Source organism: Hordeum vulgare, chromosome 6H (genome assembly GCF_904849725.1).
Source record: "Hordeum vulgare subsp. vulgare chromosome 6H, MorexV3_pseudomolecules_assembly, whole genome shotgun sequence".
Classification (NCBI taxonomy): Eukaryota; Viridiplantae; Streptophyta; class Magnoliopsida; order Poales; family Poaceae; genus Hordeum; species Hordeum vulgare.
Window position 1 is genome coordinate 538,736,889 of NC_058523.1, and position 25,272 is coordinate 538,762,160.

The following is a 25,272-nucleotide window of genomic DNA, read 5'->3' on the forward strand; positions in this document are numbered from 1 at the left end:
GAAAACATCTTTGCGACAAGTTGAGCTTTTCTTAATAGTGACTTATCACCATCATCGTCTGTCTTCTTTTAAAGATCCATTTTTACTCAATAGTCTTCTGACCATCAAGTAGTTCTTCCAAAGTCTACACTTTGTTTTCATATATGGATCCTCTCTCGGATTTCATGGCTTCCAGCCATTTGTCAGAATCCGGGCCCACCATTGCTTTCTTCATAACTCGTAAGTTCATCGTTGCTCAACAACATGACCTCCAAGACAGGGTTACCGTACCACTCTGTAGTAGTACGCGACCTTGTCAACCTACGAGGCTTGTAGTAACTTGATCCGATGCTCGATGATCACCATCATCAGCTTCCACTTCAATTGGTGTAGGTGCCACAGGAACAACTTCCTGCGCCCTGCTACACACTGGTTGAAGTGATGGTTCAATAACCTCATTAAGTTCTACTACCCTCCCACTCAATTCTTTCGAGAGAAACCTTTCCTCGAGAAAGGGTCCGTTTCTAGAAACAAACGCTTTGCTTTCGGATCTGAGATAGGAGATGTACCCAACTGTTTTGGATATCTTATGAAGATGCATTTATCCGCTTTGGGTTCGAGCTTATCAGACTGAAACTTTTTCACATAAGTGTCGAAGCCCCAAACTTTCAAGAAACGACAATTTAGATTTCTCTAAACCTCAGTCTATACTGTGTCATCTCAACGGAAATACGCGGTGCCCTATTTAAAGTGAATGCGGTTGTCTCTAATGCATAACCCATAAATGATAGTGGTAATTCGATAAGAGACATCATAGCATGCACCATACCAAATAGTGCGTGGCTATGACGTTCAGACACATCATCACACTATGATGTTCTAGGTGGCATGAACTGCGAAACTATTTCCACATTGTCTTAACTGCGTACCAAAACTCGTAACTCAGATATTCATTTCTATGATCATATCGTAGACAGTTTATCCTCTTGTTACGGCGAACTTCACTCCGAAACAGAATTTAACTTTTCAATATTTCAGACTTGTGATTCATTAAGTAAATACTCTAGTATCTACTCAAATCGTCATTGAAGTAAGAACATAATGATATCCACTGCGTGCCTCAGCACCCATTGGACTGCAGACATCAAAATGTATCACTTCCAACAAGTAACTATCTTATTTCATCTCAATGAAAAACAAGGCCATGCTCATGTGGTATGATTTGCATGTCACTAGTGATTCAAAATCAAGTGAGTATAAAGATCCATCAGCATGGAGCCTCTTCATGCAATTTATACCAACATGACTCAAGGGGCAGTGCCACAAGTAAGTGGTACTATCATCATTACCTCGTATCTTTTGGCACCTATATCATGAACATGTGTAACACTACAATCGAGATTCAATAAAACCATTTGAAGGTGATTATTCAAGCAAATAGAGTAACCATTATTCTCTTTAAATGAATAATCGTATTGCAATAAACACGATCCAATCACGTTCATGCTTAACGCAAGCACCAAATAACAATTATTTAGGTTTAACACCAATCCCGATGGTAGAGGGAGCGTGCGACGTTTGATCATATCAACCTTGGAAACACTTCCAACACGTATCGTCACCTCGCCTTTAGCTAGTCTCCATTTATGCCGTAGCTTTCATTTCGTGTTACTAATCACTTAGCAACCGAACCGGTATCCAATACCCTCATGCTACTAGGAGTACTAGTAAAGTACACATCAACATCATGTATATCAAATATACTTCTTTCGACTTTTGCCAGCCTTCTTATCTACCAAGTATCTAACCTCAGTGACTGTTCCCCACATTACAGAAGCACTTAGTCTCAGGTTTGGGTTTAATCTTGGGACTCTTCATTAGTGCAGCAACTGTTTTGCCGTTTCACGAAGTGTCCCTTCTAGCCCTTTGAAACTTAGTGGTTTTACTAACCATCAACTATTGATACTCCTTCTTGATTTCTACTCCCGCAGTGTCAAACATCGCGAATCACTCAAAGATCATTGTATCTATCCTTGATATGTTATAGTTCATCACGAAGCTCTCACAGCTTGGTGGCAGTGACTTTGGAGAACTATCACTATCTCATCCGGAAGATTAACTCCCACTTGATTCAAGCGATTGTCGTACTCAGACAATCTGAGCACACGCTCAACGATTGAGTTTTTCTCCTTTACTTTGTGGACAAAGAATCTTGTCGGAGGTCTCATACCTCTTAACAAGGGCACAAGCATGAAATCACAATTTCATCTCTTTAGAACATCACTTATGTTCCGTGACGTTTTAGAACATTTTTAGGCGCCTTGCTTCTAAGCCATTAAGTATTTTGCACTGAACTATCGTGTAGTCATCAGAAACGTGTATGTCGGATGTTCACAACATCCAGAGACGACGCTCGAGGTGCAGCACACCGAGTGGTGCATTAAGGACATAAGCCTTCTGCGTAGCAACGAGGACAATCCTCGGTTTTACAGACTTAGTCTGCAAAGTTTGCTACTATTAACTTTCAACTAAATTTTCTCTAGGAACATATAAAAATAGTAGAGCTATAGTGCAAGCTACATCGTAATTCGCAAAGACCATTAGACTATGTTCATGACAATTAGTTCAATTAATCATATTACTTAAGAACTCCCACTCAAAAAGTACATCTCTCTAGTCATTTGAGTGGTACATGATCCAAATCCACTATCTCAAGTCCAATCATCACGTGAGTCGAGAATAGTTTCAGTGGTAAGCATCTCTATGCTAATCATATCAACTATACGATTCATGCTCGACCTTTCGGTCTCATGTGTTCCGAGGCCATGTCTGCACATGCTAGGCTCGTCAAGCTTAACCCGAGTGTTCCGCGTGCGCAACTGTTTTGCACCCATTGTATGTGAACGTTGAGTCTATCACACCCGATCATCACGTGGTGTCTCGAAATGACGAACAGTAGCAACGGTGCACAGTCGGGGAGAACACAATTTCGTCTTGAAATTTTAGTGAGAGATCACCTCATAATGCTACCGTCGTTCTAAGCAAAATAAGGTGCATAAAAGGATTAACATCACATGCAATTCATAAGTGACATGATATGGCCATCATCACGTGCTTCTTGATCTCCATCACCAAAGCACCGGCACGATCTTCTTGTCACCGGCGCCACACCATGATCTCCATCAACGTGTCGCCATCGGGGTTGTCGTACTACTCATGCTATTACTACTAAAGCTACATCCTAGCAAAATAGTAAACGCATCTGCAAGCACAAACGTTAGTTATAAAGACAACCCTATGGCTCCTGCCGGTTTCCGTACCATCGACGTGCAAGTCGATATTTTCTATTACAACATGATCATCTCATACATCCAATATATGACATCACATCATTGGCCATATCACATCACAAGCATACCCTGCAAAAACAAGTTAGATGTCCTCTAATTTTGTTGTTGCATGTTTTACGTGGTGACCATGGGTATCTAGTAGGATCGCATCTTACTTACGCAAACACCACAACGGAGATATATGAATTGTTATTTAACCTCATCCAAGGACCTCCTCGGTCAATTCCGATTCAACTAAAGTTGGAGAAACTGACACCCGCCAGTCATGTTTGAGCAACGGAGTTACTCGTAGCGATGAAACCAGTCTCTCGTAAGCGTACGAGTAATGTCGGTCCGAGCCGCTTCGATCCAACAATACCGCGGAATCAAGAAACGACTAAGGGGGGCAGCAAAACGCACATCACCGCCCACAAAAACTTTTGTGTTCTACTCGAGAAGACATCTACGCATGAACCTAGCTCATGATGCCACTGTTGGGGAACGTCGCATGGGAAACAAAAACTTTCCTACGCGCACGAAGACCTATCATGGTGATGTCCAACTACGAGAGGGGATGAGTGATCTACGTACCCTTGTAGACCGTACAGCAGAAGCGTTAGTGAACGCGGTTGATGTAGTGGAACGTCCTCATGTCCCTCGATCCGCCCCGCGAACTATCCCGCGAACAGTCCCACGATCTAGTGCCGAACGGACGGCACCTCCGCGTTCCGCACACGTACAGCTCGACGATGATCTCGGCCTTCTTGATCCAGCAAGAGAGACAGAGAGGTAGAAGAGTTCTCCGGCAGCGTGACGGCGCTCCGGAGGTTGGTGATGATCTCGTCTCAGCAGGGCTCCGCCCGAGCTCCGCAGAAACGCGATCTAGAGGTAAAACCGTGGAGATATGTGGTCGGGCTGCCGTGGCCAAACTTGTCTCAAATCAGCCATAAAACCCCACTATATATAGGAGAGAGAGGGGGAAGCCTTGCCTTGGGGTCCAAGAACCCCCAAGGGGTCGGCCGAGCCAAGGGGGGAAGGATTCCCCTCCCAAACCGAGTCCTACTTGGTTTGGAAGGTGGAGTCCTTCTTCCCTTTCCCACCTCCTCCTTTTTTTTTCTCTTTGATTTTCTTCTCAATGCGCATAGGCCCCTTTTGGGCTGTCCCACCAGCCCACTAAGGGCTGGTGCGGCACCCCCAACACCTATGGGCTTCCCCGGGGTGGGTGCCCCCCTGGTGAACTCCCGGAACCCATTCGTCATTCCCGGTACATTCCCGGTAACTCCGAAAACCTTCCGGTAATCAAATGAGGTCATCCTATATATCAATCTTCGTTTCCGGACCATTCCGGAAACCCTCGTGACGTCCGTGATCTCATCCGGGACTCCGAAAAACATTCGGTAACCAACCATATAACTCAAATACGCATAAAACAACGTCGAACCTTAAGTGTGCAGACCCTGCGGGTTCGAGAACTATGTAGACATGACCCGAGAGACTCCTCGGTCAATATCCAATAGCGGGACCTGGATGCCCATATTGGATCCTACATATTTTATGAAGATCTTATCGTTTGAACCTCAGTGCCAAGGATTCATATAATCCCGTATGTCATTCCCTTTGTCCTTCGGTATGTTACTTGCCCGAGATTCGATCGTCAGTATCCGTATACCTATTTCAATCTCGTTTACCGGGAAGTCTCTTTACTCGTTCCGTAATACAAGATCCCGCAACTTATACTAAGTCACATTGCTTGCAAGGCTTGTGTGTGATGTTGTATTACCGAGTGGGCCCCGAGATACCTCTCCGTCACACGGAGTGAAAAATCCCAGTCTCGATCCATACTAACTCAACGAACACCTTCGGAGATACCTGTAGAGCATCTTTATAGTCACCCAGTTACGTTGCGACGTTCGATACACACAAAGCATTCCTCCGGTGTCTGTGAGTTATATGATCTCATGGTCATAGGAAGAAATACTTTGTTGGGTAACGTAGCATAAATTCAAAATTTTCCTACGCATGTTCAAATCTTCCTATGGAGAGACCAGCAACGAGAGAGGGGTAAGAGCATCTTCATACCTTTGAAGATCTCTAAGCGGAAGCGTTGCTAGAATGCGGTTGATGGAGTCGTACTCGCGGCGATTCCGATCTAGTGCCGAACAACGGCACCTCCGCGTTCAACACACGTGCAACCCTCTGGTGGCGGCCAGGGCAGGGAGGAGGGGTGGCGCACCCCTCTGGTGGGCCTTAGGCCCACCTATGCTAGGTTTCCCCCCTTCCCCCCTTTCTCAGGTGCGTATGGGCTGGGTGGGGGGCGCACCAGCCCACTTAGGGGCTGGTTCCCTTCCCCACTTAGCCCATCTAGCCTCCCGGGGTCGTTGCCCCCCTTCGGTGGTCCCCCGGGACCACCTTCGGTGGTCCCGGTGGTCCCGGTACGTTACCGGTGACGCCCGAAACACTTCCGGTGTCCAAAACCATCCGTCGTATATATCAATCTTTACCTTCGGAGCATTCCGGAGCTCCTCGTGATGTCCGGGATCTCATCCGGGACTCTGAATAACTTTCGGTAACCTCGTACAACAATTCCCTATAACCCTAGCGTCATCGAACCTTAAGTGTGTAGACCCTACGGGTTCGGGAGACAGGCAGACATGACCGAGACACCTCTCTGGCCAATAACCATCAGCGGGGTCTGGATACCCATGGTGGCTCCCACTAGCTCCACGATGATCTCATCGGATGAACCACGATGTCAAGGATTCAATCAATCCCGTATACGATTCCCTTTGTCTGTCGGTATAGAACTTGCCCGAGATTCGATCGTCGGTATACCTATACCTTGTTCAATCTCGTTACCGGTAAGTCTCTTTACTCGTTCCGTAGCACGTCATCGTGTGACTAACTCCTTAGTCACATTGAGCTCATGATAATGTTCTACCGAGTGGGCCCAGAGATACCTCTCCGTCACACGGAGTGACAAATCCCGATCTCGATTCGTGCCAACCCAACAGACACTTTCGGAGGTACCCGTAGTGCACCTTTATAGTCACCCAGTTACGTTGTGACGTTTGATACACCCAAAGCATTCCTATGGTATCCGGGAGTTGCACAATCTCACGGTCGAAGGAAAAGATACTTGACATTAGAAAAGCATTAGCATACGAACAATATGATCTAGTGCTAGGCTTAGGATTGGGTCTTGTCCATCACATCATTCTCCCAATGATGTGATCCCGTTATCAATGACATCTAATGCCCATGATCGGGAAACCATGATCATCTATTGACTAACGAGCTAGCCAACTAGAGGCTTGCTAGGGACACATTGTGATCTATTCATTCACACATGCATTACTGTTTCCTGTTAATACAATTATAGCATGAACGATAGACGATTATCATGAACAAGGAAATATGATAATAACCATTTTATTATTGCCTCTAGGGCATATTTCCAACATACTTGACACGCAGAAAACAGTAGCAACAAAATGACACGATCAACATGCTACGTCTATTAGTTTGGGTCTAGTCCATCACATGATTCTCCTAATGATGTGATCCCATTATCAAGTGACAACACTTGCCTATGGCCAGGAAACCTTGACCATCTTTGATCAACGAGCTAGTCAACTAGAGGCTTACTAGGGACAGTGTTTTGTCTATGTATCCACACAAGTATTGTGTTTCCAATCAATACAATTATAGCATGGATAATAAACGATTATCATGAACTAAGAAATATAATAATAACTAATTTATTATTGCCTCTAGGGCATATTTCCAACAGTCTCATCTTCCTTAATTTATGGTCACTTGTTCCAAGTAAGTGCCCACATATTATATATGATTTTGGGGTAGAATCTGCCAAGGAATCCAGTGGTGAAGTTAGTTTTGCCATTAGGATACTTTCTGGAGTTGAAATTTTCAGATGTGTTGCAAGTTTGCTCTTTGTTTCCATGGAATAGGTTGAGCCCAAGGGCATGAGCTTTTGTGTGGTAGTAGTAGGGGTTTTGCTCTACCCCATAGTGGTGTCATTTATCTCTTGGTGTTACTTGCGTGCAAGTTATGCCTAGACAAAGTGGGCATGTGGCTGGAAATTTCAGATTAGTGCAAACCTGAGAATTTCTCTAAGTCTGAAGATTTGGTAATATTTTCTCCTCCTGTAGATGAGGTTGTGCTGGTCATTGTGTTGTGATCTAGCCTTAGTTCAGTGCTAGGAATTTGGACCTGATATGTTTGTGAAGCTCCCTGTTAAATGTCATCCCATTTGGAGTCCTGTAGGTTATGTTTTGGCTGCTGTCAAAAGCTTCAGAGCAAAGACAGAAAGTCAGGTGCAGGAATTTTCACTAAGTCCCTGAGATCTGATGGTTTTGGGAAAGTTTGCAGCCTTGTATCTTCCTGTGCTTAATTCCTTTTGGTGTGATTCTTGCTTGTGCTTGTAGTATTATTGGTTGGCTACAGCCACATATATCATTTGTCATATTTGGCGGGCTGTAGCTATGTTGCATGTAGCTCACAAAGTGCTAAGATGCAGATTATGGCAGATTGTGTAGTTTTGTCATTTTGGTGTTTGTGAGTGCTTAGTTGGTGATGTGGTGTTCTTCCTTGCTCCAATCCATTCATGTTGGATTATTATATGTCTTGGCGACCTGGGAATACCATATTTGTGCCATTTGAGTGTGTGGTGTAGATTTTGACACGTAGGGCTTCATATCTTGTTTCGTTGATTCCCGTTGGTCCGTAGCTCGATTGTAATGTTCTTTATATGGTTTTGCATCGATTTCTCGAGACGCATCTGATCATGTCATTCTTATGCATGTCAAAATAGCTTAAGGTACAGTTCTGTCCAGAAACTTGTATTAGCTTCTTTTGCTTGTGCTAGTGATAGAAATAGTGATGCATGCTCATTTTTCATCTCATGCATCATGTGCTTGTTGCATCTTGAGGTGATGTTGTTCATTGGATGTTATTCTTATGTTGGGTAGCACCGGGATCGGAGAACGAGTACGTGGGTTTGGGAGAGTACGTGCAGGACGATCAAGAACCATTCCAAGCTGAGGATATCACACGCAAGATGATATGACCTTGATTCCATCTCTAGACTTGTTATGCTAGTTTGCGTTTCCATGTCATATTGCTCGCTGCCTACCACTGAATTAAATTGCCTCTTGATATGCCATGAACCCAAACACTGATTCCTTCCTAGCAAACTTGAATGGCTAAGTAGGCTTTGCTCAGCTACTAATGTTAGCGTTGCTAGATGCAGGTGCTTTGACTCATGTGATAACATGAGCTTGATATCATTATCTTAAATGCTGTTATTTAATTAATGGACCTATATACTTGGTAAATGACGGAAGGCCTAGCCTTTTTGCTGGGTGCTTTGTTCCGTTATTGCCGCCTTAGTTACCGGTTACCGGTGTTTGATTCCATAATGATCGCTCCTAACACGTTCGGGGTTGTTATGGGGACCCCCTCGATAAATCGGTTAGTGATAAGACTTGTCCGGCAGGGCCCAACATTGCTGTTAATTTGCTAATCACTTAATAAACTGCATAGGGAATGATCACCCCGAGGATCTTTAATCAACAACCCGGGCCAGTGCTCCTCATGAGTGTTGGTCCAAACTAGAGCACCGTGCGGGGCCATCCCGGGGCTACTCGGGAGATTTCTCTGGCCACTGTACGCTTCGCTTATCCGGCGTGTCCTGAGACTGAGATACGCGGCTCTTATCAGGGTCATCGACACGTCGGGAGGTCCTGCTAGCCTTGCCTTACCTTAGCGATATATCTTGCGTATAGGAATCCCAGTGAAGCTTTGGCTTCCTCCAGAGTTGAGGTTTTCCTCTAAGAAATCTAACGAGATCACGTGATTCGTGATAGAGGATTACTTTGCGGCCCGTGTACGTTTGTGATGGACTAGTTGGAACACCCCTGCAGGGTTTAATCTTTCGGAAAGCCGTGCCCGCGGTTATGTGGAAACTTGGAATATATTGTTAACATCTGGTATTAGATAACTTAAACAAAAGCTAATAAAATTGCCAACTGTGTGCGTAACCGTGACTGTCCCCTCGAAGATCTCTCTTCGATCAGGAACACGGTGGGGTTATGAATGACGTAGGTAGGTGTTCAGGATCACTTAGTGATCAAGTATTCGCGACCGCTAGTATAGACCACCTTCATAAATGCTTACGTAAGTTAGCCACCAAATCAAGCTTAGGATGCTGCAACCTTAAACACTTCACCTTACCCTACCTAATAACTTGACTAGTTCTGGCACCAAGGTCTTAGATTGCTGAGTCCCCGTGGCTCACGGATTCCACCAAAATCCCAACAGGTTCAGGTACCCCAGAGACAGATGATCCCGACGGCACTCAGCTGACGTGGCAGTACGACGAGGAGACAGACTGCCTTTACGTGAACTATCCAGAAGATTGAGGCGTGGTCGTGATCGTGGGCCTGCAGACAGGGTAGCATAGCCTTTCTATGTTTTGTAGTCCGTAGCGGAACTACCTTGGTTGTATGTGTGATGTACTCTGATATATTTATGAGAAGGCAAGTGAATCCCTGATTGTCTATCTTTATTATTATGTATGTGTTGTGTTACCTGTTTGCGAGACGCCTAGATGCGCTTCTTTCCAAATCGGGGCCTCGATCCCTAGATCGGAAAGGACCGCATCTTGGTAGTTACAGAGTATCTCTAGCAGTATCAAGCATGGCATCATCAGGCAAAATAGCATCTCTAGCATCATCAGGCAAAGCAGTATCAAGCATAGCATCTCTAGCAGTATCAAGCATAATATCAAGCATAGCATCATCAGGCATAGTATCAAGCATGTCATCTCTAGGAGTAGTATCAAACATAGCATCATCAGGCATAGTATCAAGCATAACATCTCTAGCAGTAGTATCACAAGCATCATCAAGCACAGGCGACAAATCAAGATTTCTAGCAGGAGGTGAAGTCGCAAACTTACTCATAACTGAAGGTGAATCAAGTGCAGAGCTAGATGGCAATTCCTTACCTCCCCTCGTAGTTGAGGGCAAGACTTTGGTCTTCAGATCCTTCAGATTCTTCATAGTGATTAGCAGATATAAATCCCAAGTGACTCAGAGAATATAGCAATACCTCCCCGGCAACGGCGCCAGAAAAATGCTTACGTCAGTTGTGCTTCCCCAGCAATAGTGCCAGAAAAGTGCTGATCCTGCAATCTCTAGTGTTTGCTAGACGAATGCTTATGGCAACGACCCTTCTCCTGTAACGGCGCCAGAAGAATGCTGATAGCACTCCCCGGTAATGAAACTGGAAGAATGTTGTTGATGGCCCACCAGCGCGCGGGTTCGCAGCAGTTTTCGAGGGTAGAGTATTCGACCCAAATTAGTTGATTCGCACGACGGGAGGTCAGAGAATACTCTCAAGTATTAGCAGCTGAATGTGTCAGATTCAACCACACCTGAAAGATTAGTATCTGCAAGCACAGTAGTAACATCAAAGTAACGAGTAACGGTAGTGTAACGAGCAATAGCAGTGGCAAGGAACAACAGTAGTGACAGTAGTAGCAACACTAGCAAGCGACAGTAGTAGCAAAAGTAGCAGCAGAGCAATATAAGTAACGTCAGTAGTAGCAGTAGTAGCAGCAGCAGAGCAAGACAAGTAACAACAGTAGTAGGACAAACTCGTAGGCAATGGGCCGGTGATTTGTTTGGATGATATTCATCATGCAACAGCTATAACACGGAGAGATATGTGGCTAGCCCCCGTTCGTCAATGTGATGTAGGCATGCATTCCGTGTGTCGTCATACGTGCTTAGGGAAAACAACTTGCATGACATCTATTGTCCATCCCTCCCGTGGGAGCGGGGTCCAAAAGGAAACTACGGGATTTTAAGGTTCTCCTTTTAATAAAGAACCGGACCAACGCATTAGCACTTGGTGAACACATGAACTCCTCAAACTATGATCATCATCGGGAGTGGTTCCGGTTATTGTCACTCCGGGGTTGCCGGATCATAACACATAGTAGGTAACTACAACTTGCAAGATCAGATCTAAAACACACATATATTGGTGGCAACATAATAATATCAGATCTGAAATCATGGCACTCGGGCCCTAGTGACAAGCATTAAGCATGACAAAGTAGTAGCAACATCAAATCTCAGAACATAGTGGATACTAGGGATCAATCCCCATCAAAACTAACTCAATTACACGATAGATCTCATCCTACTCATCACCGCCCAGCGAGCCTATGAATAGATTACTCACGAACGACGAAGATCTTCATGGAATTGGAGAGGGAAGAAGGATGATGACGATGATGGCGACGATCTCCCCTCTCCGGAGCCCTAGACGGACTCCAGATCTGCCCTCCAGATGAAGAATAGGAGGTGGCGGCGCCTCCGTATCGAAAACGCGACGAAAACTTCTCTTTTTTATTTTTTCTGGGACGAAAGACAACTTATAGAGCTAGAGTTGGGGGCGGCAGGTGCCTGTGGGCCCCACAAGCCTGCCCACCGCCACCAGGGGGTGGTGGCGGAGCAGGGGCTTGTGGCCCACTGGCCCACCCCCTGAGGTGGAACTTGGCGCAGGTATTTTTGATATTTTCCAAAACTGCTCCCCGTAAATTTTCAGGACGTTTGGAGAACTTTGATTTCTGCACAAAAATAACACCAAGGCGATTCTGCTGAAAACAACGTCAGTCCAGGTTAGTTCCATTCAAATCATGCAAATTATAGTCCAAAACAAGGGCAAAAGAGTTTGGAAAAGTAGATACGTTGGAGACGTATTAGTGCTCTGTTATGTGTAGACACTGAAGGCGGGAAATCGCATGGTCCTCCTATTGGTTGGATGACCTTGGTTCTCACCGAGGGGAATACTTACCACTATTATATTACATCATCCCCTCCTCTTCGGTAAAAATCCCAATGCAGTTTCAAGTATCAATCGTGCACGAGTTGACCGGCGCGACCTAGTGATAAAGTGTGCATGTGCTTGCTTCATGATGAAGCCGACATGGACCAGCGCGAGCAAGGGCGTCAGCTCGTCGTCAAAGTTCTCCTTCATTGTCGGGTCATAATTGCCCACCTCCGGTGAGCTCACCGGCATGCCGGTCTCTATCCGTTGTGCACGACGGGACTGTTAGCCGAGCACTCGTCCTTTTGCTCCACTCCCACTTTGCTTTAGAGCTCCCGGTCATGATGGAGGTGGTGCGCGGAGGAGAATGAGGAGTAGAGGTTGTGACGTGTGGATCGTGCCAGGTGTGTCCACGTATAAGTAGTGGGCACTGGCCACACCAAGTGGCGGACTATTTCATTGCATGCATCGGAGTGGGTTTTTCGGCCGCTGCATCTGTTTAATGCTCGTAGGCAGGCGAACAGACGGGCAACCAATGTGAATGCAGTAGATAATCGTCCTGTCGCGTCTCTTTGGCATTGAGCACACATGGAGTCCGGGACGCAACACAAGCAACACCCTTAGCCGACGCACCGGTCCAATGCGGACTCCGAGGACATGTTATGTCTGCTATGGGCCGGCATGAATGCGACGCGAAGAGTGAAGGTGGGAGAAGACACGAGTGTTGAAGATGTTATTTGGGTAGGTTCGGACGTCCGCCACAGTGTTGGTCTAGACGCCTGCAAAGCTCCCGTCGCGTCCGGTTTACGAGATTTCGTACAACGAGACTAGTCCGTGGACCGATGTAATACCATGTTAGATGTTGAAATGCGTCCCCACACATGGATTGAGATGTTTGACGTTTTGATGTTCTGCGTTAAAGATGCCTTTGGATCGATAAAATGAAAATGAAGACCCTTGACTTGTCCAACACTTGTCTCATTAATAATATGTGAGGGTCATCTTTTATTTGGGATCCCGATAAATCCCAAACATCCGAATCTTAAGCATGACATTCCCATAAATTTTCACCAACCTCATCGCTATTTCCTCCTACAATATTGGTGCGATTAAAATGCCGCGTACGTAGTTTTTTTTCACTATTTTGATCCGAGGGGTGTAATTTAATCACGCAACGAACTCGTTTCGAAAGAATTTCACGTTTTGACCCTTTCTTTAAAACGCCATAGACCGTGGCGTTGCAGCCCTCTTAGGAAACACCACTCTATTTTGACGTTGCAGACCTTCCTTGAAACGCCTGTCTAATGTGGCGTTGCAGGCCTGAGGTGAAACGTCAGTTGCTATGGCGTTTCTTGACTTTATATTCTGCCACCCCGACCCCCTCGCCCACAACCACCATTTCTCCTCTCCTCTTGTTCTTCTTGCACTAAAAAGCTCTCCCCCCTTCGATCTCCCTCCTCCCTCAACCTTTTAGTTGGTTCTTTGGGGCAAATCAAAGAGGATGGTAAGCTCCTCCAATCCCTCCAATTAATTTTTGCAATGATTTTGTATTTGTGTACATTTTTTGCAACGATCTACGACGTTTTAAAAGGGTCAAAACGTAAAATTCTTTCGAAACGAGTTTGAGGCGTGATTAACTTAATTCAAGGAGGTCAAAACAGTGAAAAAACCCGCATACGTCGCCACCGAGCACGCAAACCGGCGAGACATGGACGTGTGGCCCCCTCTTTCACGTCGACGCAAGAAAACAAAAACCAAGGACCCCGCGCCGCGCCGGAGCGGGACCGTGGGGCCGACCGTCGTCCCCGACGAGTCAAGATTCGCGTCGCCGAGCAGCAGCAGCAGCAGCAGCCGACTGGCGGGCCACGCGACTCCGACAGCTTCCGCCTCCACCGCCCCCGTCGGCCGTCGGCCGTCGCCTCCACTCCCACTCTCCTCCCAGTCATAACCACCATCCTCCCCTTTCCTTCCCGTCCCTCTCAACTCTCATGGCCATCGCGTGCTTGCCCCACCCCACCCCCGAGAAAGAGAACCCAACCCCCACATGGCTCCGTACCCCGGCACGCTGGGAGATCGAGGTCACCTTCGCCGCCGCGACGGTCCTCGTCCTCGCCGCGCTCTACGCGCTCCTCCGCCCGCGCCGCCGCGCGCCCGCGGCTGCCGCCGACGGCCCCCAGACCGCCGACAAGGTAAGCAAAGCAACGGCTGCTGCTGCCGGTCCGCCAGTGTGCAAATTTGGGCGCGGCGACGAGCGGCCGCCTGTTCTAACGTCGCGACCGTTTTTGTTTTGGCCTTCGTCTGCTCTGCTCCGCTCTGCGCGCCGGGATCGCCGCTCAGTGTCACGAGGGAGCGCCGCCGGCGTATGCTGTCAAGGTGAGCGCCGCTCACTGCTGTTGTTCATCGGCCGCTCTCACGGCTCTCCTCTCTGGTTCGTGTGAGCGACTTGCTGACTTGGGTGGTTGTGCGCGTGTCTTTCTGTCCTGTCCAGCTGAAGCTGCTGGCCGCCAAGGATTTGATCGCGGCCAACTTGAACGGCACCTCCGACCCGTACGCACTCATCACCTGCGGCCAAGATAAGCGTTTCAGGTGCCGTGCGGCTCGACATTCTTTCATGCTCTGCATTTCTATCTGAACATGTGCATCACAACCAAGCGGTCAGCTTGGTAAGCTACAAACAGCAACAAAATTGCAATCAAAGAATATGAGCATCACACAGTTGTATAGTGCTACCCATTAAAAGATTTGCCACTAGAAACACATGGAGTTCAAGGCTTCAAGCTGAGCATTACTCTGTAGAACCATTTTTTCAGGCAGCACATTAACTGATACTAGTAATTATTCTGCTTGATAGAATTAGGGAGGAAAGCAGCCAGTTTAGTACTAGTGGTCTACTTTTCCCCTTTGTTCTACTATCTCTTACTGTCTTTACACCTTACAGCTCCATGGTTCCTGGCTCAAGAAACCCAATGTGGGGAGAGGAATTCAATTTTGTTGTTGACTGTCTTCCTGCAAAGGTTATTATCAGCACTTTCTCTTCTACTCCGTAGCTAATTTTGATTTTTTTCTCCTAGAGAATGTAGTGTCAGTTCATAGCTGGTAGGCTGTTACAAGTCAACATGACCCTCCTTAAGAACAGTCATACCAATCATAAGAAGTCTTTTTCATCAGTATTACGGGTGGTACTTCATCAAAGATACACTCGTGTATTTATTCTGTGCACTATTGTAGATAAAGGTGGAACTATATGACTGGGACCTAGTATGGAAAAGCACAACACTTGGTTCTGTTACAGTTCCAGTTGAGTCTGAGAAGCAGAGTGGACCAGTTTGGTATACACTTGACAGCTCATCAGGGCGGGTAATTTCTTTCTACTAAACAATTTGGTTTCTCAGAATGATTTCTTTTTCAGTTATCTTATCAATTTTATGTATTGTTAGGTTTGTCTCCATATCAAGGCAATCAGGGTTAATGAGAGTTCCTCCAGGTAAATTATTATTAATTTGCTCTGATTTTTGTAATCATGTTAGATGTGAATTCTTTTGCATTTTTGAACAGCTTTCGCATGTTGCAGTCACTTGCTTCACTTTTTAGTTACTGTCAAAATGTCATTTGCTTCACTATCTTATTCTTACCTTGTCCTTTTGGACAACATATGAAAACCTAACACATGTCTTTGTCAATAATTTTCTGACATATCATTTTTTGTGTGTGTTTTAGGGCTCTAAACAACTCTGCCGAGGCTGATGCTCGTAAAAGGATGTCCTTAGACAAAGAAGGCCCTATTGTCGTTCACCAAAAGCCAGGTCATTTACAGACAATTTTTGGGCTACCTCCAGATGAGGCAAGTACCTACTGCTACTACTACTAATTAAATAGATTCATGCATAGGTCTATTACCAATGTCTCCAACTTGCAAGAGTTACTATTTCATTGCTTTGTTTATCATCCAGGTTGTTGAACACAGTTATTCATGTGCACTTGAGAGGTCATTTCTGTATCACGGCCGCATGTATGTGTCTTTATGGCACATTTGCTTCTATTCGAACATCTTCTCTAAGCAGATTAAGGTTAGCTCACATACAATATTTTTCTATTGCACATTTTGATTGGTGGATTTACTTGGTCCCTTATGTTCACTTAATTCTTTTCGTTCTTGTTAGAAAATATTCATTTTTAGTGTTCTGTTGATTTCATTGTGCGTCTAAACTTCAAAGAGACACTTTGATGATCACATGATATTAACACATTTTAATAAATTTTACTGAGATCTGTACTTAGATGCAGCTTTTCTGAGTACCGTCTACTAGAATCTAGTTTTTTAAAAACAAATAAATAAATATCTGTTATGTTGACTATTTGCTGGATAACATCGTAAATGAGGAAGCACTAGGATACCAGAGCTAGTGAAGAAATACTGACTTTGTCATTAGATCTATTTAAGTTAGACGATCAAATCCTTTTGTTCTCTGGTTTTTAAATGCTAATCTCCCTATTGGCTGACATGCATCAGCTGCTCCTAAATGTGAATCACTGAAGCTACCAATCCTGGTCAACAAGTATTTTTTTCTATATATTCCCGATGCCATGTAGTTTGGGTTGGATAACTTTACTATCCTATGAGCTGCGGAAATTGCTACATTGTTAAAGCTAGAAAGCTTGTCTTAGAAATATATCCAATTTCTTACATTGGTTTTGATACATCGTGAGACTGAAAACATGTTTTTCTTATATATGAAGGTTGAGCTCCCTTTGAGAGATATTGATGAGGTGAGCCTTGCCTTACTCCTTTTCTTAATGCCTACATCATTTCCTTGCTAAAAGTGTTACTGATCACTTCTGTCCTTTTTTTACATGTAGATAACAAAAAGCCAACTTGCAGTTATTAATCCTGCAATTACGATATTTCTTCGAACGGGAGCTGGAGGACATGGAGTTCCTTCCTTAGGATGCCCTGATGGTAGGATTTAAAACTCGCAATTTTGCATAGGCATAACAACCTTTTGCATCTTTCTTGATTCTTCCTCTAGCACTAGACATGGATACTGCAAACTTAAATCTCTTTCACTGATTGTATAATACTTATTTGTCAAGTCTTAGCATAGCCGGTCCCAAGCCCGGATGGGTTGTGATAGGCTTGGCGACAACTCAGCCACTCTTATGGAGATGAAACCAACAAGAGCCTCATTGGGGCGTAAACCTTATAGCGACGTGCTATATCGAAACTCGGTGTGCTGTTAAATGGGCAAGGGTCGGACGGTCACCCCACGATGGCGTGACGTATCTTGATATGGATACGATGATAAGTGAGCAACAATCGGGTCACCGCATCCTTAGTGGTGCTCTACCTCGACGCCCGGGTGTTGTGAAAAATGAGCAAGGGTCTTTGCATTTATCTCGACAAGTGCGAAGGGTAAGGAAGCTAGCCAAGCCAATTAGGATCCGCTTAGGTAGCTGGGACGTAGGGTCCCTGATGAATAAGTTACGCGAGTTAGTTGATATAGCGGTGAGGAGACGTGTTGATATCCTATGCGTCTAAGAGACCAAATGGAAGGGACGGAAGGCGAAGGAGGTGGTAGACATTGGCTTCAAGTTGTGGTACATGAGGACAACTACAAACGTAAATGGAATAGGCATCCTCAACAAGGGCCTCATGTATGGAGTGGTAGACATCAAGGGGCAAGGGGGAAGTCAAGTTGATCGTTGATGACTTAATTCTCAATGTTATGAGCGTTTATGCCCTGCAAGTAGGCCACAATGAGTGCACCAAAAGGGAGTTTTCGGAAGGCTTGGGAGACTTGGTTAGGAGTGTACCTATTGGTGAGAAGCTCTTCATAGGAGGAGACCTTAGTGGCCACACAGGTGCATCTAACACAGGATTTGAAGGGATGCGTGGGGGTTTGCCTGTGCCATCATGAATCAAGAAGGAGAGGATGCCTTAAGCTTGGCTTTAGCCTACAACATGATCGTACCTAACACCCTCTTGAGAGAATCCCATCTAGTTACTTTTAGTAGTGGTCAACACTCCAACTAGATTGATTTTGTCCTCTTGGAGAGAAGCAGGCTTGTTCGCCGACATTGTAAGGTGATACTCGGCGAAAGTGTTGTCCCTCAACATAAGCTTGTGGTGGTTGACTTTCGCTTTTGGTTTCGTGTCGAGCAGGATAAGCACGCCAAAGTCGCTAGAACGAAGTGGTGGAAGCTCAAGGGAGAGGTAGCTCGGGCTTTCAAGGAGAGGGTTATTAAGGAGGGCTCTTGGGAGGAGGAGGCGATGCAAACAATATGTGGATGAAGATGGTGATCTGCATTCGGAAGGTGGCTTCAAAGGAGTTTGGCATGACCATGGGAAGTAGAGGCAAAGCTAAAGATACTTGATGGTGGAATGAGTATGTACATAAGGCTATTAAGAAAAAGAATGACTGTTTCAAACGTCTGCATCTCGATAGAAGTGCAACCAACATAGAGAATTACAAGGTGACAAAGAAGACCACAAAAGAAGTTGTGAGTGAACCCAGGGGTTGGGCATAGGAGGACCTCTACCAACGTTTAAACTCAAAGGATGGTGAAACGGACATCTATAAGATGGCGAAGATCACGGATGTGGATGATGTGATGCTAGTTGTCGGTAGCTCGATGAGGGTTAATAGAAAGTTAGAGTTGTGGAGGCAGACTCTGGAATCGAAAGGTTTTAGGCTTAGTAGAACTAAAAGTGAGTACATGAGGTGTGGTTTCAGTACTAGGCATGAGGAGGAGGAGGTTAGCCTTGATGGGCAGGAAGTACCTCAGAAGGACACCTTCCGATATTTCGGGTCAATGCTGCAAAAGGATGGTGATATAAATGGAGATATGAGTCATCAGTCATGAAATCAAAGCTGGATAGATGAAGTGGCGCCAAGTTTTTGGCGTCCTCTATGACAAGAGAGTACCATAAAAGCTAAAAGGCGGGTTCTATAGGACGGCGATCTTACATGCGATGTTGTATGGCGCATGATGTTGGCCAACTAAGAGGCGACATGTCCAACTGTCAGGTGAAGCAGAGATGCGCATGTTGAGATGGACATCTGGCCACACAAGAAAGGATTAGATCCTGAATGATGATATATGTGAGAAAATTGGGGTAGCAACTATTGAAAATAAGCTTGTCCAAGATTATCTAAGATGGTTAGGGCGTATACAACGTAGGTCTCTGCATAGCGGATAGATAAAGTGTGCTGATAATGTCAAGAGAGATTGGGGTAGATCAAACTTGACATGAGACGAGTCCGTTAAGAGAGATCTGAAGGACTAGAAATATCACCAAAGAACTAGCCATGGACAGGGGTCCATGGAAGTTAGCCATCCATGTGCTAGAACCATGACTTGGGTCCATGAAAGTTAGCCATCCATGTGCCAGAACAATGACTTGGTTTCGAGATCTTATGATTTCAACTCTAGTCTATCCCAACTTATTTGGGACTGGAAGGCTTTGTGATTATTGTAGTTGTCAAATCTCGCTTTATTGTTTGACACTATAAATCATGACGCTTTTTAATTCCATTTTTGGCCATCCAGCTAAACTAGGCGCATGCAGTAGCGGAGCTACAATTAGACTACGTGCCAGGCAGGCTCTATGGCTACAGTGTTATGCAGTGTGCTACAGTGGTGCACGAAGAAAATCGTGACCACGCCCCAGGCCAAGGCCCTCGCTGCCTTGGGCCTGGATCCGCCTCTGGGTACATGCATAATGTGGTCTTCTCTATTTTTCGGTTTGACTGTGTTTTTTTTGCTCCCATTCAATCTTCTATGATTCTATTTCTAAGCAACATCAACATGTTTGGTATTACTACTTATTAGTCGACAGTGACGGAGTCAGCCAGCTCAAGGAGCCCGGGCAAATTCTTTACACGGTGACGTGGTAGAGCATTTGCCCAAGGAATTAGCAATGCTAATCATGGTTGTTTTGCACTAATTAGTGAAGAATGGACGGAGCAGCCCGTGCAGCTGCCCTGGGTCACCGGGAGCTAGCTCCGCCACTGTTAGTCAATGACTTGGTGTAGATTTCCGTTTCGTGAGTGTAGATTGCATTCCACCATGACTTGAGATGCAGGTTTATTTGATGTGAAATTGGTTGCAAGCTTAAGAAGTGCGGAGGAAGCTAGTGATCATGCATTCATGCTAGAAAACAGAGTAAAAGGGCTGATAAGGGTAATCTTTTCTTTTTGGAAAAGGAGGAACTTAGCCCCCGGCCTGATAAGGGTAATCTAGATAAGATGGGAGGTTTCATCAATTGCTTTATGTCACCTTTTTATATTATTTTTGCAGGAAGAGTTAGATATATATTTGCATCGTTTTGGAACAGAAACCACACAATTAGAGCACTGGAACAAGCTGTGAAGAACTTCCATACCATGATAGAGGCTGAGAAACAGGTAGTGACATCTCGAGCAGCATTTTCTGTACATATATTTAGTTAAGAATTTTAATATACGATGCACGTCGCTGTTGCATATATTCAGTCTTACTGTCAGTGCACTAGTTTTGAAGCAAGCTTTCGCATGTTTTGCTGTTTATGATTGGCATTGATTTACATGATTGTGAATCAAAATCAATAACTGTTTTTAATATATTTGGACTTTGGATTATAGGAACGTGCTCGATCTGCATTACGTGCACTCAGTGGCTCAAGAAAAAATAGCATGGAGATAGATGTTCCAGAAGATTGTGCTGATTTAATAGGTCTATTACAACCTTTTGTCAAAGAAGAAGTTCTAGTCTCTGTATTTGATGTAATGATAACTAACTGTATCTTCCATGATTTTGCAATTGATAATACAACTGATCTTCAACTCATCTCATCTCAGGGAACATTTCCGTGTACTGCAGACCAGTTTTTCAATAATCTTATAAGTGATGACTCAACTTACACAACAGAATATCGAACAGCTCGTCAGGATAAAGATATCAAAGCAAGTATCCAGCACAGTGCCAGCACTCTGAGTCATGAATTATCGCTGACTAGAAATATTTGTGTATGCAGCTGGGCCAGTGGCACCTTGCAGACGAGTATGATGGTCAGGTGAGAGAACTTAACTGTAAATCCATGTGCCACAGTCCGATGTGCCCTCCATATTCAGCAATTACAGAGTGGCAGCATACGGTTCTTTCAGCTAACAAAACCGATCTGGTATGTTTTTAATACAAAACTGAACATCCCATTATGACGGCTAACATTTCTTGCGTCATAGTATTACATTATGTTATACTTCCTCCGTTCCTAAATATAAGACCTTTTAGATATTGCACTATGAACTATATACGGATGTACATAGGTATATTTTAAAATATAGATTCACTCATTTTGCTCCGTATGTAGTCTCCTAACGTAATCTCTAAAAGGTCTTATATTTTGAAACGGAGGGAGTATATTACTACTACAGATCATAAATAAATCTGATTGCTAATTTTTTATCTTTTAGGTATTCGAGACTGTACAACAAGTACATGATGTTCCCTTTGGTTCCTATTTTGAGGTACTTCTAGCTGAGTTAGTTTCTGTGAAAGATACATTTACATATCCATTTTATTGCAATCAACTCAGCAAGCTAATGCTGTCCCAAATTCGAGCAAGCTACTTCATTGTAATGTTTTCAGTCTTTCTTGCCATTCTGATTCCAAAATTATTTTATTTTATAGTGTTATGAAAACCTATTTTTAGATTACACTGTTAGAAATACAATTGTTCAACTATGATTTGACAATATAATTAATTGATGTTCCACTTTTCAGATACACTGTAGATGGTCTGTGAAAACCATCGATTCTAGTTCGTGCAGTGTTGACATTAGTGCTGGTTGGTGTTTTCTTCTGATCTCCACGTGTGGCTTGTGTTCTCTTATATCCTTTTATCTTATGATGATGTCTGTTCTCAATGCAAACCGCATATGGAAATTTGTAATTTGATGGATGCGGTGGGCACTCTGTCCTTTCAGGTGCACATTTCAAGAAATGGTGCATAATGCAGTCTAAGATAAAGAGCGGTGCTGTGGACGAGGTACGAGTTGATCTCTGTTTGATGATGATCTGTTGATGTGAATTTAATGCCAGTAAAATTTTATGATCAATAGTGAAATTACGTGCAATCAATTTCAGTATTTCGCACATTTAAGCTATCAAAATAATCAAGGCACTAAGTCCCGGTTCCAGATATGCCGCAATCTAGATAAGATCTGATTGATTTGGACATTAGAAATACGGATGTTTCTGTTTTTTTTTTTACATTAACTGGCAGGTTATGTTTTTTTTTAAAAGGAGGTTCAAATCTGCGATCTCTGCATCAATAGATGCATACGGCCTTCTTTATTAATTATTTAACATAGGTTTAACAAGAACATACATCAAACCATCCGAAGCCATCACTCACCTACAAAACTCGATAATGTGTAGTGCTCTCACTCCTCATATCTAAAACCGATGCCGTCATCGATCCATCCACATAACGTATCGGAACCCACAACCGATGCAGCAGACCTAAAGCGTACACCAATTGACAGGTTATGTAGTTTTTGCTTCCTTTCTACTTGTAGCACCGTGGGTTCCGATGCACAAGTCTCTCATGTCGAGATGCAAATACAAATACCTGAATATTCTTTGTCTTTAGTTTCTGCGTGTCGTAATTAATCAATTTAACTTTCAAGGTTGTGGTAATTATGTTTTGAAATCTTGCAGTTAAAGAAGGAAACTAGAGAAATGTTAGGGTTTGCGGAGTCGTATATGCTAAAAGTTAGCTTCCCTACCCAAGAAGACAACACGGAGCCAGACGCAGATGACAAACCTGGTGATCAGTAACTCATGACAGCCTATTTGAGCATGCTCTCTTCTAATGGCAGCCACGGTCCCGTGATGGTGGTTTATGATGATACCCAGTGGACCTGTAACTGTAACTAGTCCAAATTTGATATGATTAGCTGCCTTAAAGAAGAAAAATGTTTAGGAAGTCCTATATTGTGTAAACTTTTGGCTTACGTATATCTCTTTTTCTTTAAAAGAGAAGGATAACCCTGGCCTCTGTATCATTGCATGCACACAACCATATTTATTAAACGACGAGTATCAAGATCTTTTAAAAAAAAGAGGCATCGCCCTGGCCTCTGCATCGAGTGATGCATACAATCATTTATTAAATATGAAACCAGTCTGAAAGAAGTACAAAGAAGTCCAAAAAACTGAAAAAAGGAGTTACAAGGCGACCATAACGCCAGCACCGATGATATCAATAGGCCTAGATGACTATCCACCTATCCTATCAGCATGCCGCCATCCATATCGGTTGAAGATACCCTGAGCTACCATCTCTCATCGGGCACACTCAGTAACCAAAGGCTCCCTGGTTTCCACAGGAGTGAGTAAGGACCACGTGCGGATCAAAGCGGTAGCCCTGAAGATGACGTGCAAAAAATGAATATAATGTTGTCTGTTAAAAACTAGATCGTTTCTGCAGTTCCACGTAGCCCACAGAAGAGCACAGGTTCCAACTCGAATAAGTTTAGCGTAAATAACATTAACCCCCTCCAGCCACCTCCCAAATAACATGTTAATGCTAGTAGGCGGAGCAATGTTAAAAGTAATATGAATCGAGCGTCATAATAATTTAGCCATAGGGCAATCTAGAAAGAGGTGCTTAATAGTTTCATACGTCTGACAAAAGCTGCATCTTCGATTTCCTTTTCAATTACGCTTGGCCAAGTTATCCTTAGTTAAAACAACTCCTTTGTGAACAAACCACATGAAGATTTTTATCTTAAGAGGAACTTTAACCTTCCATATATGCATGGATTTTGGAATAGGTGAAGAATCAATAACATTCTCATACATTGATTTAAGTGAGAATGTACCATTGGTGGTCAACCGCCAACGAATACTATCAGGGCAGTCAGAGAGGCTAATATCCATCAACCTTCTGACTAAATGTAACCATCTAACCCATCTATTACCAATCAAAGCTCTACGAAACTGAATGTTTAGAGGAGTCTCACGTAACACTGCCGCAACGGACGTCTATCTGCGTTGGGCAATATTGTAAACCTGCGGATACTGGAGTGCCAAGGGCTCGTCTCTTATCAAAGTATCCTCCCAGAATCTAGTTGATTCACCATTACCTATGATAAATCTAGCCCTGTTAAAGAAAGCAGTCTTTGTCCTCATGAGACCCTTCCAAAAAGGTGAATCACCCGGTCTCACGGTGACCTGAGCTAAGGTCTTTTGCTGTAGATACTTGTTCTTCAGAATTTGCATCCACATACCTTGTGATTCCACAGATAGTCTGAATAGCCACTTGCTAAGCAGACATCTGTTCTTAACCTTTAAATTTTCAATCCCCACACCTCCCTGATCCTTTGGTCTACAAATAATATCCCATCTCGCGAGCCTATATTTGGTCTTGACCTCATCGCTCTGCCAGAAAAATCGAGATCGATAAAAATCCAACTTTTTCCGCACCCCAACTAGCACTTCAAAAAATGATAGAAGAAACATTGGCATGCTTGTCAAAACCGAATTAACAAGAACCAGACGTCCTCCATAGGATAGTAGCTTGCCCTTCCAGCAGCTCAGTTTTTTTTCAAAACGATCCTCGATACATTTCCACTCTTTAATGGTCAAGTTTCGGAGGTGGATAGGGATCCCTAAGTAAGTAAAAGGTTGCTGACCACCCTCACAACCAAATAGTTGATTATAAGTGTGTTGTTCTGCTTTTGCATTCCCAAAACAGAAGAGTTCACTTTTATGAAAATTAATCTTCAGCCCAGATAGCTGTTTAAATAAGCATAATATGAGTTTCATGTTTCTGGCTTTTTCGAGATTGTGTTCCATGAAAAGGATCGTGTCATCCGCATATTGTAGGATAGAGACACCCCCATCAACTAGATGTGGTACTAGTCCCCCTACCAAGTCTTTCTCATTAGCTCTCCTGATCATTAGCGCCAACATATCCGCAACGATGTTAAATAAAATAAGTGACTTAGGGTCCCCTTGTCTAAGTCCCTTAAGTGTCTGAAAGAAATGACCCACATCATCATTTACTTTAATACCGACACTTCCCTGTTTTATAAAACAATCGATATGTTTACGCCAT

The 25,272-nt window shown here is 44.1% G+C and overlaps 1 protein-coding gene across 1 annotated transcript; it reads left to right on the forward strand.

Annotated features, from left to right (window-relative positions):
* Window positions 1-14,155: 14,155 nt before the first annotated feature.
* Window positions 14,156-23,263, forward strand: LOC123405803 (BAG-associated GRAM protein 1-like). Its single transcript, XM_045099351.1, has 18 exons — window positions 14,156-14,356; window positions 14,505-14,540; window positions 14,656-14,753; window positions 15,106-15,181; window positions 15,396-15,524; window positions 15,605-15,651; window positions 15,885-16,008; window positions 16,118-16,234; window positions 16,905-16,934; window positions 17,025-17,124; window positions 20,466-20,572; window positions 20,789-20,929; window positions 21,005-21,109; window positions 21,181-21,327; window positions 21,620-21,673; window positions 21,930-21,993; window positions 22,133-22,194; window positions 22,869-23,263. Exons 1-18 carry the CDS (start codon window positions 14,156-14,158, stop codon window positions 22,986-22,988), a joined length of 1,758 nt encoding a protein of 585 aa, XP_044955286.1. The 3' UTR covers window positions 22,989-23,263.
* The last annotated feature ends 2,009 nt before the right edge of the window (window positions 23,264-25,272 follow it).

What these genes read in the sequence shown, in the direction of transcription:
- LOC123405803 (XM_045099351.1), top strand. Translation starts at nt 14,156, where the DNA reads ATGGCCATCGCGTGCTTGCCCCACCCCACCCCCGAGAAAGAGAACCCA. An exon ending in TTCCTTAGGATGCCCTGATG is followed by an intron (nt 17,125 to 20,465) that starts GTAGGATTTAAA and finishes TTATTTTTGCAG; the next exon opens with GAAGAGTTAGATATATATTT. An exon ending in TGATAGAGGCTGAGAAACAG is followed by an intron (nt 20,573 to 20,788) that starts GTAGTGACATCT and finishes TTTGGATTATAG; the next exon opens with GAACGTGCTCGATCTGCATT.